At 38.4% G+C, this 12,923-nt stretch overlaps 1 protein-coding gene across 2 annotated transcripts in view; it reads right to left on the bottom strand.

Moving 5' to 3' along the window:
• The window catches only part of SEC62 (SEC62 homolog, preprotein translocation factor), a 30,532-nt gene extending 19,099 nt beyond the window's left edge, over nucleotides 1-11,433 (bottom strand). The window contains exons 1-4 of one of the 2 annotated variants that reach the window (XM_019024173.3): nucleotides 11,304-11,349; nucleotides 8,498-8,574; nucleotides 2,458-2,566; nucleotides 1,126-1,231 (exon numbers count right to left, since the gene is read on the bottom strand). In XM_019024173.3, coding sequence (XP_018879718.1) covers nucleotides 1,126-1,231; nucleotides 2,458-2,488 — 137 coding nt within the window. In that variant the 5' untranslated portion in view covers nucleotides 2,489-2,566; nucleotides 8,498-8,574; nucleotides 11,304-11,349. Of the gene's footprint in view, nucleotides 1-1,125; nucleotides 1,232-2,457; nucleotides 2,567-8,497; nucleotides 8,575-11,303 lie in introns of both variants that reach the window. The other variant, XM_019024171.3, reaches the window with a different exon arrangement.
• Nucleotides 11,434-12,923: the final 1,490 nt, after the last annotated feature.

Below are 12,923 nucleotides of genomic sequence, written 5' to 3'. Positions count from 1 at the left end.
TCAGCCTCCCGAGTAGCTGGGACTATAGGTGCCCGCCACCACACCTGGCTAATTTTTTGTATTTTTAGTAGAGATGGGGTTTCACCGTGTTAGCCAGAATGGTCTCGATCTCCTGACCTTGTGATCCACCTGCCTCGGCCTCCCAAAGTGCTGGGATTACGGGCATAAGCCACTGTGCCCGGCCGAAACCTACTGTTTCTAAAAGGTCTGTAAGTAACCTCTAGTCTTTGGCAACTAAGAATTTTAAGAAATATTCAATAATTCTTTAACTTGATGGCTTAAGAAACCAGGTTGTGAAATAGTGGTTTTTAAGAGGGTTCTTATGTGCCTGATACTTTAGGTGCCATTAAATAAAATATTAGTGCACATAAAATAATCTAAAATCCCAAAAGATAAGCTTTAGTGTTATGAAAACAAAATTTAGTTAACATATATTAAGAAAATGCTTAGTATTAAGTAAACCAAGAAAAAAAGAAAAGAAATGGAAAGAAAAACCAGCATACTTCCTTCCAAAAGGAAGGTGATTTTGTCTTTTAGGTAAACCACTCACCATCAAAAGTTTTTTCAAAACAGAAAAAGTATCTATTATGAAAAATATATGTATATTACTGAATTAGCTGTATTTCATCTCGAAATTCTCAGAAGAAGATAAGGTAGATGTTGCAGCTTCCTTGATTTTAGAAGAAATACTACATTAGCAAACACTGAACCAAATAGGAAAGGGTATGAGGCTTATGGCTCAGAGTGCAGGCACTAAAAAAGTAGCAGTAACACAGCTAATAGGAATTCCTGCAAAAGTTTTGAAAAAAAGACTCCTCAACCAATTTGCTCTACAAAAGAAAGAACTTTCTTTTCTACTGTAGGCACTGGTATATGACTTTTGTTGCTGACCCTTCAGTAGGGCTCACAAATATATAAAATAGAACATAAATAAAAATTATATACAGTTAAAAGTATAATAGTCTAATACCAAATTTCCAGAGGTACCAAAGAAATCAGGTTACATGTGAAAACAGTATTTGAGTTATGTTGTAGTATCACTACATTTAATGATGTAAGGAGCTTCAGGACTATGAAGAAAATTTAAAATTATTATGTTATTCTTCACTAAGAAATAAACAGTACCTGTTGCAGTAGTCAACCACAGACTCCCTGGTTGTAAATAAAGCTTCCTCTCCTTTCTTGGCCTTTGCCCACTTTGAATCCAAAAGACAGTCCACTGCTTTTGAAGCTAAAGAAGAAATTCATTATTTTAAATTTAGCATACATGGGAATTTATGTCTATCTAAATAATATTTTATAAAGTGAAATTTCAACACTCTGGCAACAAAAAAGAAAACCAAACTCAACAGAAAATTAAATCTAACATGATCATGATTAATAGTTCCCCAAAACCTCAACTTGTGAACTATATTAAGTATCTTTTAAAAGTAATGTTGGGAAATAATGGCATTCAGAAAGACCAACTAAAGCAAGTTAAATTAATGGGGAAATATTCAAAAATTTAAAATATCTGTACGTAACTATCACTCTTATTAATCACAAGCATATGTAGATAAACCAAAATGTTCACCACTCCCTGCAAGTAATAAAAATTCTCATCAAGTTTTACTCTAATACACTGAGGAAGAAGCTCTGTCAACAATCCACTGCTGTCACAAGAAACAGCTAAACATATTATATCTGAAGAGATTAGCACATCTACTTTTTAAAACTTGTAATGAATGTCAAATCATTAAAAACAGTAAAGAAAGAGACGATAAAGGACTTTTCCTCTATACTAGCAATTTAGTTTTTTTTTTCTTCTAAGAGACAGGTTCTTGCTCTGTCACCCAGGCTGGAGTACAGTGGTGGGATCATAGTTAACTGCAGCCTCTAACTCCTGGGCTCAAGCCATCCTCTCACTTCAGAGGCGCATGCCATCATACTCATCTAATTTTTTTGTAGAGATGGGGTCTCATTGTGTTGCATAGGCTGGTCTCGAACTCCTGGCCTCAAGCAATCCTCCTGCCTTGGCTTCCCAAAGTGTTGGTACTATAGGTGTGAGCCACGACACCCAGCTGCAATTCACTTTTAATTGATGAGAAAGGCAAACTCAACCCCTACTTATAAGCTCTGGTGTTATAAATGACATCAGCTTATATAATGACATTGTTTGGGGAAAAAAAGCCAATGCTCTTAGTTCTAAGTACACATACTATCTAAACAAAAGGTAGTATTTTAAAACACTGAAAATAAATCCTATTTAAAAAAATTTCCAACAATTGTTATTAGAAAACATGTTATCTTTTTATTATAGACATTTTCAATCATAAAAGAACAGAATAATCAACTGCCATATGTCCATCACCAGAACAATCACATTTGGAAAGCACTTTTAAAACTTCTACATATCCCAAATGTAGGTTAACTTCATAACATATGTACACTAATATGATTTTACTGATATAATCCTACCAATAAAATAATCAACCCGGTGACCCATCATATTGGTGGACTTTGTTGGACAGTTGAATCGAAGATACTTGGCCACAGCCTTCTCTTCTTTAGATGGTTCACCAACTTCCTGCAACATATGAATATTAATTTAGTATAATCATATACTTGAGAAATTCATGCGCTGAATAATAATTTACAAATCTATTTTATGAATCTTTTCAAGTGGAGTACAGGCCTTGCTTTCAAGCTTTCTCTGGAGCAGACCTAATAATGTATTCAAAAGACAAAAATGGAGATTTAAAGAAACTACGTTTTTCAAATATAAGTTGATAGAGGCAAAGCCTGTCCGCTTCTTGGCTTCAACTATGAGGCATTTGAGTTGTTTTTTCCACAATGGTAACTACTTTGTACCAGTTCACTTTCATTCTTATATGGTCTTTTTTTTTTTTTTTGAGATGGAGTCTCACTCTGTTGCCTAGGCTAGAGTGCAGTGGTGCGATCTCGGCTCACTGCAACCTCTGCCTCCTGAGTTCAAGTGACTCTCCTGCCTCAGCCTCCCAAGTAGCTGGTATTACAGGTGCCTGCCACCATGCCCAGCTAATTTTTGTATTCTTAGTAGAGACAGGGTTTCGCCACATTGGCCAGGGTGGTCTTGAACTCCTGACCTCAAGTGATCTGCCGGCCTAGGCCTCCCAAAGTGCTGGGATTACAGGTGTGAGCCATCGTCACTGGCCTATAGTCTCTTTTTATAAGCCACAAAACAGTAATTAAAAAGATAAGATGTTGCTAATAGTGAGTATCCAAATGTCAAAGTAAGTAGAAACAAGTGTCATAAATAAGTGTTAAAATAACAGCCAAAGATATGTATCCTGAACAATGGACAACAGATTGCAGGAGTTCTCAAATTAATCAATTGACAGCTGCCCCCAATGTGGTAGCCATAAGAACTACTGACACAATGACAATTTGTATTCTCTTTCCTTTCCCCCTGTGGCTGCAGATACCAGACACTCCTGGGACTGTCTTTCTCATCTTCTCTTCTCCAGTAAGGGTGAGGCAAAAATGAAAAATGCAAAAAGAGATATTACTATCTCATTTGAAGATGTGATTAATGGAGGTGCACTGACAGAGTCGTTTTGGAAAGGCCGTTTTAATCCTTCTCTGCTTTCTTTCTTCTATATCTTTTCCCAAATTTTCTATTATTTTCTTCATTGTTTCTCATTCCCCATCTTCCCTTTATTCCCTTTCATTCTGAACTTCTTTGACAATTCCTCCTGCGAATTTATTTTCCCTACTCACGTACTGAAGAAAATGAAGGCAGTCTATCTTTGTATATATCTTATGTATAAACTTTCAAAAGCTGTCTTATTGCTGTAAGCTATTGAAACAAATGCACTGTACTTAATTACTGTCTATAATTACATGCTTAAGCACAATACACAGAACATTCAATATTTCCAGCAACATATAATCTAAATGTGAATGATTTCAGGAAGGGCTGCTTCATTAAAGAATAAAATGACAAATAATAGTAAAAAATAATCTGACAAGAATCTAAGATGCTAAGAATTAATGCTAAAGACAGTTGTTTCAAGCAAAAAAAATCTAATGATACAAAATAGAAAAAAGAATCTATCCAACTTATCTATGTCAGGTTTTTCCAAAGTTAAGAGAAGTCTGAATTCAGTTATGTTTGAGGAAAATAAAGAACAACCAACAAACCTAGGTTTCAGCTTTAACTTTATCCCAAAAAGGAATAATTTGTTACATGAAGTGGAAGTTTTTGTTTTGGTTACTGAGTCTCCTGGCAGGTACATCTCTCATTTCTTCCTTTGTATTTCGCAAGTCCTCTACTTCCAGTAGCCCAATTACCTGTGTAAGATCATACCAGTGTACAATTCCTACAGTCTGCAACTACCAGCTGTGGGCTATCTGTGGCAATAAAAATTAAGAGCCCAAATCACTCAACCCAAAAGAAGACTACTATAAAAACCAAGTATTTATGAAATTAAAACTTTTATATATGAAAACATATATCACAAAAAGTAGATTTATTTATTTATTTATTTATTTATTTTTGAGACGCACTCTTGCTCTGTCTCCCAGGCTGGAGTGCAATGGTGCTATCTCAGCTCACTGCAACCCCCACCTCCTGAGTTCCAGCGATTCTCGTGCCTCAGCCTCCCAAGTAGCTGGGATTACAGGTGCCCACCACCATGTCCGGCTAATTTTTTGTATTTTTTGTAGGGATGGGATTTTACCATGTTGGCCAGGCTGGTCTCGAATTCCTGACCTCAGATAATCTGCATGCCTCAGTCTCCCAAAGTCTTGGGATTACAGGCGTGAGCCACCATGCCCAGCAAAAAACTGGAACCTTAAAAAATGGCAAATTCAAAATTTAACACTCCAAGTTCAGGAACAACTACAAGATTCATAATGATTTATTTGAGGCCTGACTGCAAAATATACTTTCTGATATAATAAAAGGCAAAAATTCCTAATTAAAATTTTTGAAACCATGCTAAAATATATTAATATATGTTAGTATCGGGTATATTAAATGATAGTATTTAATTATGTTTGTAAAATACACTACACTTCGCAGAGCCTCAATTAGTAAATAATAGTCTATATATCCATACATCTGAAAAAGTAATACTATGAAAGTTGAATACTATAAATGGTTTATAGAAACCAATTCTATTATATAATCACACCACACATGCTCAATTTTTTCCTCATCTGATACATCTGTTGTCAACTTAAAATCGATCTAATTAAATAACTTGTTACTGGGAGGTGCCTGATTAAAAACTGTGGGGGAGAAGTCTGAATAAACGTGACCTGTTCTTCCAGACTTACAGAGTACTCACCCTATCATCTTTGGATGCTACAGTTAACAGCAAAGATTTGTAAGGCATGATATGTACACTCTGTTACATAACTGTTAGAAGCAGTAATTATTATTTCCCAAAAAGAGGGGCAGAAAAAATATTTTTGAAATACACAGAGTAGGATGGGTCGGGTGGCTCATGCCTGTAATCCCAGTACTTTGGGTGGCTGCGGCAGGCAGACTGCTTGAGCCCAGGAAACCAGGCTTGAGACCAGCCTGGGCAACATGGTGAAACTCCTTCTCTACAAAAAAAAAAAAGGCAGAAAAAGGTGGTGCACATGTGTAGTTCCAGCTACTCAGGAGGCTGAGGTAGGAAGACCACCTGAGCCCTGTAGGTTGAGGCTGCAGTGAACCAAGATCATGCCACTGCACTCCAGCCTTGGCAACAAAGTGAAAGCACCCAAATTAGGAGTGAGATTATCAATGTGGATGGGAACAGTGGAAGAGGAAGATAAAGTTTGAAAGATGAACAAGTTTTGGGTAAACTGACTGAAAAGCCATAAATATTGTGGCTGAGAATGACACAAAATTTGGCTCTAGTAGAGACAAGCTAGGAAGTACTGGGAGATTAAGTGTGTAAAAGCAGAATAGTCATCAAGGTAGGCAAGGAAATTTCTACTTTACCCTGTAAGCAGCAGAAAGACCACTAGTAGTTTCTGAATAGGACATAATTAGAAAAATGATTTAGACATGATTTTGGTGGCTGTGTGTAGGATGAACTGGAAAAAAATGCATAAGGCAGGGAAATGGATGGAAGACTACTGTAATATTCAAGTAAATTGTAGTGTGATACTGGACTATAAATGGGAAAGAAATTTAGATATCTGAAACATTTCAAATGTAGAACAGGTAGAACTCAATGATAAAGGATAAATAAAATGGCTAGGTAAAGATGTCAGATTTCCAACTTTATCAACAGAAAGGAAATTTGGAAGGAAGGTAATTGTAGAGAATGACCATATCAAATTTAGGCATGATACAAATATACTCATACTAACACTCAGTTATACCATTCCTGAATACAGACATAAATATACTAATCTACTGACTGCTGATAGAGGCATCACATGTAAAACCTGATTAAATATTAGGATACATAAAAAATTGAGAAGTTGATTACATATTATGCAATAGGGAACCTGATATGTATGCACAAAATTTAAAAATCTCATTCTAACAATTAATTTCAAGTTCACCAAACTCTTCTAAAACTGCACCCTGTCCTTTGTAAAGGCAATATCAAGAGGCAATGAAAGGAAGAGACCAGAAAACACGGACTTGGATCATCTCTCCCAACTAGACACAGAATTAACTTGTTTACTGATACTTTCTTAAAGTATTGCAGTTTATTAACTTATAATAACTTATCCATATTGTAGACTGCCTTCAATGCAACAATATAATTTGTGCCATTGCTTGGGTGTTGAAGCCAGAAAGATAGATTGCTGTAGAAGAGTACCATGAGAGGCAGGGCTCAGTGGCTCATCCCTGTAATCCCCACCACTTTGGGAGGCCGAGGTGGATTGCATGAGACCAGGAGTTTAAGACCAGCCTAGGTAACAATTTCTGATACTCCATCTCTACAAAAAATTAAAAAAAATTAGCTAGGTGAGGTGGTGCACACACTTGGAGTCCCAGCTAGTTGGGAGGTTGTGGCCAGAGGATCACTTGAGACCAGGAGTTTGAGTCTCTAGTGAGCTATGATGCCATCACTGCATTCCAGCCTGGGCACCAGAGTGAGACCTTGTCTCTTTAAAAAAAAAAAAAAAAAAAAGTACCATGAGAACACGAACAGATAGTTGGGATTACAAGCACAAGCCACCACATCCAACGTGCATGCAGTCTTCACTTTCACTGTTCTCCTGATGCAGCATAAGAAGGTATAAAAGTTTTACCTTCTTTTTGTTTATACACTGGACTACAGTACCTCCCCCTCTTTGTTCTCTTTTGATGTAAACAGAATATTTTTATAATTTTCCTAGAAGACTTCTAACAAAGTGAAGGCCTTTTGGGAATAGTAGCACCCACTAATAAAGAGAAACCAACCTATCAATCTTCAAACAAATGGAGAGAACTTCTTAGTTCAATGAATGAACACAACTGTCTTATAATGAGGAAGCTAAGAGCCAATAAATTTAGGCTGGACTGCCTTTCCTTTCTTTGCACCCAACACCAATACACTGGGTGCTGTAACTTAAAATACAAAATTATTTAAATTGGAAGTTTGGTTAGAATACTCTTATAAAATTCTTTAATAAATACTATTTTTTACTTTAGAATACACCAACACTCAAATACTATAATAAAATAGAGTTTGACATTTCTAAGTTATTTTAGCTAATATTTAACCTTTTTGAGAAAAAAATCAAGAGTAAGTATGTCACAGGCACCAATCTTACAGAATTTGTGATACAGAGGAACTTTTAAAAATTACTACATCCAATAAAAATTAGCTTAGTTGATCTGTCAACCATGAACTGAGCAAAAAAGAAAAAGGCTTGGTTCAAGCAGTATAAAATATTTGTGAAAAATGCAAATAGTAGTTTAACAATAAGATCTGAAAGCTGGAGGGGACCTTAATCATTAGTAACAATATGTGCTACACAAATAACGCTGTACAAGAGTATCTAGACAACAGCAGTGCCCTTCTGTAATAGCTCCAACTCCCTTCTATTGTATTCTTTCCTTAGCAATGGGTTTGCTAAACTGCAAAACCCTCCATTAAGCCTTTGAGGGGTAGTTTTCTGATTTAGGACTGGCTTCCTGAGTTCTTTCTCTTCACAATATTCAGAGTCAGAAATTAGACCTGTATAGTCTGGCTATATAGTCCCAAATTTTCTCTTTTCTTCCCTGTCCTGAAATTAAGCACATAAGCCCATGAAATGTCAAGGTTTTATTGCTTGTCAGGAAGACAGATGGGTGCAACAAAAATAACTAATGGAGGGTTATAAAAGTTCTAAGAATTAGCCATTTAAATGTCTCAAAACTCAACTGGACATTAAGCAGAATACTGAATGGGATGATTCTCTTTAGCAAGGACAAGCCATGTTAAGTCTTTACGTTGTATAATTCAATAATAAAGAAGTCAGGATTAAAGTATTTCAAAGCAACTTATTTTTTATCTATTGTGAGACAGAAAGAGTATTCAGTTGGGAATCAGAAGACCTGGTCTAAATCTGGTTTTACTATCTTGATTGACGATCCTGGATTAAGTCACAAAACCTCACTGGACCTCAGTTTATCTGAAAAACAAGGGTGTTGGGTGAGATCAGTCAGCTGTAGGATCACCACTCTGCTTTCATGTTAAGACTGAATTTATCAAAAAGGCTTCCAAACAAACCCTACTAGATCCTTTTAAACTCTAAAATTTCTTGATACCAGGATTGTAAATCAACTTCTACTATGCAGCAGCACATTGTTAATCTATATGTAGTTACTGTATGAGTACATGTAGCTCACTTCTGGTTTTCAGTGACCAGTAATGAGTCCAAGAAGGAAATGTGACAACAGTCCTCTTGCTAGAAACTTCGATGGGACACGAGAATCTGAAATTATACTGAATTACAAAGAAAAAGCAAATTAGCTACTTTTTTTTTTTAACCCTGAACTTGTTTGTATCAAACATTTCTCCCCAATGTGCAAAGTATAATTAAAGATCACTGAATCTATTAAACATCTTTCTAAACATAAAACATCAAGCAACAAATGACAGAAACTCAGTTGGTATTACAGACCTTTTGCCTAAAAATTCTACAACAGGATCTTTTTTGTAAGTTAAACTCTGAACTTTTCATTACATTTGATCTTTTTATCACAAGTGATGTATTATAGTTTCTGATTATCTGGAATGATAAAACTGAGGTACTTTCTAGGCTAGTATATTTTCATAAGTGTGTTAGGCTGCATGAAAGTAGTACTCTAAGATCTCTCACAAACATTTTATACAGCCATGTAGAAAATTTCAAGGACAGAAAAATAAATGTCACTTAATTTTGCAGTATGCCCAGTAGATTTTAATAATCAATCCTCAAATAATAGAAAGTAAATAGCTATACTCTACATAACTCCCAACCTAATAGTTTACTGAATAGAGGGTTGTTAATCTTTCTTCAGCATATCAAAGAGTAGTTAACAAAAAACAAAATAACAATCCAATCTAAATCCTTCATCCTGGGTAAGGAGTAGAATAGAAGGGAGGGGCTGCGTGCCAAACACTTTTAATAACTTTTAATAAATAAGTCGACTCACCTATTATTTTCACAGCAATCTTAAAGTTTTTCTTTTTTCTTTCTTTTTTTTTTTTTTGAGGTAAATATGCTTTCTTACCGATGCAGACAGGGAGGTAAAAATTAACTTGCTCAAAGTTACTCAGCCAATAATTGGTGGAGGTGGGGTACAAACAGGCAGTTTGGCTCAAGTTTTAGCTCTCTGCCACTGTCACACTACTCCACAGCCTCTGTTTAATATAAGATCACAACTAAATAAGAGCAGCTATTCAAAAGGTGAATTATATAACCCTTACAACAATATTAAAGAGCAACTGGAATTGTAAAACAATGTGTATTGAAGGGCATAAAATTGTACTGTCAAGTGTAAATCTAAGGAGTTCTGTAAGTACAAATCTGACACACAATTTCAATATACAATCTAATAAAATACTGTATACCCACGTCAGAGGAATAACACTAACTCTTCAAAGATTAAGAACAGTATAATTAGAAACTTCTACTGATCTTAAGACCTAGTCTTATCTGTCTGAACTCGAAATCTGCCTCTTTCTAATTCCCTTCTGCACCCTGTTCGGAACTACTTTATTTCTGCCAAATTCCAAAATTCCAAATTTACTGATCATGTGTGTCTTTTTCACAGCACTTAAAAAGTTTACAGAAGAATTTTAACTTGCATAGCTCAAAACATCTGTATTGTAGGCCAATAAATCGATAAACTTAAAAAAAAAGAAGGGATAAAATGGAAGAAAGAAAAAATCATTCTAAGCAATGAAATAGTAAGGAACAGAAAGGCAATGATGAATGTAACAATTTATGATTATAGTAACAATTTACTACATGTGATCAATTTGAGGGCTTATGAAGGTTTCTCAGCACATCAGCTGATGAGACGACTAATAAATATCCTGAGTCCAAGATGTTCTACATAATTAATCCTCTTGGCAAAGAACAAGAACCAGGGAAAATCGCAAGGAAGAAATGCACAAATGACATGCATGTGGAATTAGAGAGAGATGTTATGTAGGTTACTACACACTGGCATGTGAAAGGTTTCTGGGCGCCACCAGCTCGTTGCAGCACCAACGAGGTTGTGGTTGTTTACACCACGTCGCCTGGAAAAAAGCCGGCAAGCTTCAAGTGGACTATTAAGTTAATAATATTGAAGGGAAAGAAGGGCAACGCAACCGAACATCTGGATGAGCAGATCCCTGCCTAGGCCCCGAGGCAGCTGACCAAGTCCAGATCATTCCCCCTTACGGTCTATGCGCACAAAGAACCAGCTGCTTTAGGTCAGTCCGCCGCCTCCTGCTACCCCTATTACCGTGGCCTTAATTTCAGGCCAGCTAAGGCCAGAGGATGGGGTGAAGGGAGGGAAGGAGCACCGGGAAGGGTCAGCGTCTGCGCCCCAGAGGAGGCTGACCTTCCAGCTCGGGCCCGGGACAGCGCGACCACAGGAACTCCAGGCCCACAGCCGCGCCTCCGCAGCCGGATTCTGAGCGCGGCGCCTCCTTCCTTCCCCTGCTGCTCCACCACCACCTCCGTCTCTGTCTCCGCCGTCGCTAACACCGCCCCCCCTCAGGCCCCTCACAACACGCAGCCTGCAGCCAGCTGCCTCGCGGCGGAACCCCACCCCACCCCACCCCACCTCGCCCTTGCTTTCGCTCGCCCTTTTAGGGGGCTTTCCCCGCCCCTTCCACTATCCAGCGCGCCGAAGCCCCCTGCCCAGAGCTCGGCTTTGCTACCTGGATCCGCTTCTTGTGTCTCCTGCGTTCCGCCATGTTGGCCGCTCCGCCCGGTTCCCTCTGACGTGGAGCGAGGAAGGGGCGGTGGAAACCTCGCGAGAGCGCGCCCCGAGGCCCGTTATGTAATCCGCCGGCTGGCGCCCCCGGAATGGGGAGGTCGGCCGCCTGGCGGGGCCAGCGGTCCTTTAGCGGTGCCTTCTCTCCCCTCTTCCCTCCGCTCCTGCTGTGCGGGAACTGGAGAATCGTTAGGACGTGGAGGAAGCAGAGAAGTGGATCAGAGAACAGGAGGGCTGGGAAGAGTCCTGGTTTCTCAGTCCTGACTGAGCATCTGAATCACCTGAGAAGCTACTAAAATGCAGATTCCCCGACCCCACCCCCTTAGAGTCAGAGTCTGTGCATTTAGGGTGCGGCCTTTCTCAGAGGGATCGACTGAGACCTACTGAACCCTAGAAGTCTTTACCTGAGGCAGTTCCTGCAACGTACTGTATATTTCATGACATTCCATGTAAAAGATGACAAGACCGAGACCGTTGAGTGACAGAGATATGAACTGACTTATCTAAGGCTCCACAGGTGGTAGATGGCAGAGCCGAGACCTGAGCCAATTATCTTTTCTCCTGCACTGTGCGGGGTAATACAGCTCGTTTAAAACAAGCTGGAGTCTCCATTCCGTTTTCCGCGTTGCTTCTCACAACTCACTGTTAGAATCCAGAAGTAAGAGAACCCGGGGAAGCGTAAGGAAGATGAATAGGACAAAGATTCTAAGAAGGTGGGAAGGAAGAAGGCTGCAGTCTATTTCAAGTCTGGTGAATTTCAATCACTGTAGCCTTTATTGTTATTTTAGAGCCACCTAGACCAAAAGAGAAGGAGCTTAAATTGCTGGTAAGTCCTTAGATAGAAATTCCCTTGACTGACTTTATAGAGATCTTTAAAGCGTTTTTAATTGTAGAAAATTGGGAAAATTCAGAAAAGAAAGATGTTTTCTTTTTTTTTTTTTTTTTTTTTTTGAGGCTGAGTTTCGCTCTATATTGCCCAAGCTGGAGTGCAGTGGCGCAGTCTCGGCTCACTGCATCACCGAACTCCTCGTCTCAACTGATCTCCCTCCTCAGCCTCCTGAGTAGCTGGAACTACAGGCATGCGCCACCACACCTGGCTAATTTTTACTTTTTTTGTGTGGAGACGGAGTTTCCTTATGTTGCCCGGGCGGGTCTTGAACTCCTGGGCTCAAAACGATCCACCTGTCTCTGTCTCCTGAGTAACTGGAACTATAGGCGTGAGCCACTGTGACCGTTCAGTTTATTTTCTTATAGTATTCTGACTTTGTGTGTGTGTGTGCATGTGTGTTTGTATTTATATTTTTTCCTGTTTCCCAAATTGAGATCATATGCAATAAGGCAGCTGCTTTTTTCACTTAATGTTAGGTTGTAAGCGTTTGTTATACCATTAAAATTTTTTTCCAGGTTTCCCATATTATATATCTAACCTAAGAGCAATTAAATGTGTAAGTAAGGCAAATTGCAGCATCTTGATGCCTAATTTTTTAATAAAGTAAGATTGCTGAATTTTTTTTTTTTTGGACTATGCAGTTCTGGTCTCGGGAGTCATTTAATTCCTTTCTCC

Source organism: Gorilla gorilla, chromosome 2, assembly GCF_029281585.2.
Source record: "Gorilla gorilla gorilla isolate KB3781 chromosome 2, NHGRI_mGorGor1-v2.1_pri, whole genome shotgun sequence".
Taxonomy (NCBI): Eukaryota; Metazoa; Chordata; class Mammalia; order Primates; family Hominidae; genus Gorilla; species Gorilla gorilla.
The sequence above is the reverse complement of the archived record's forward strand: the minus strand, read 5'-3'. Positions and strand labels throughout refer to the sequence as shown.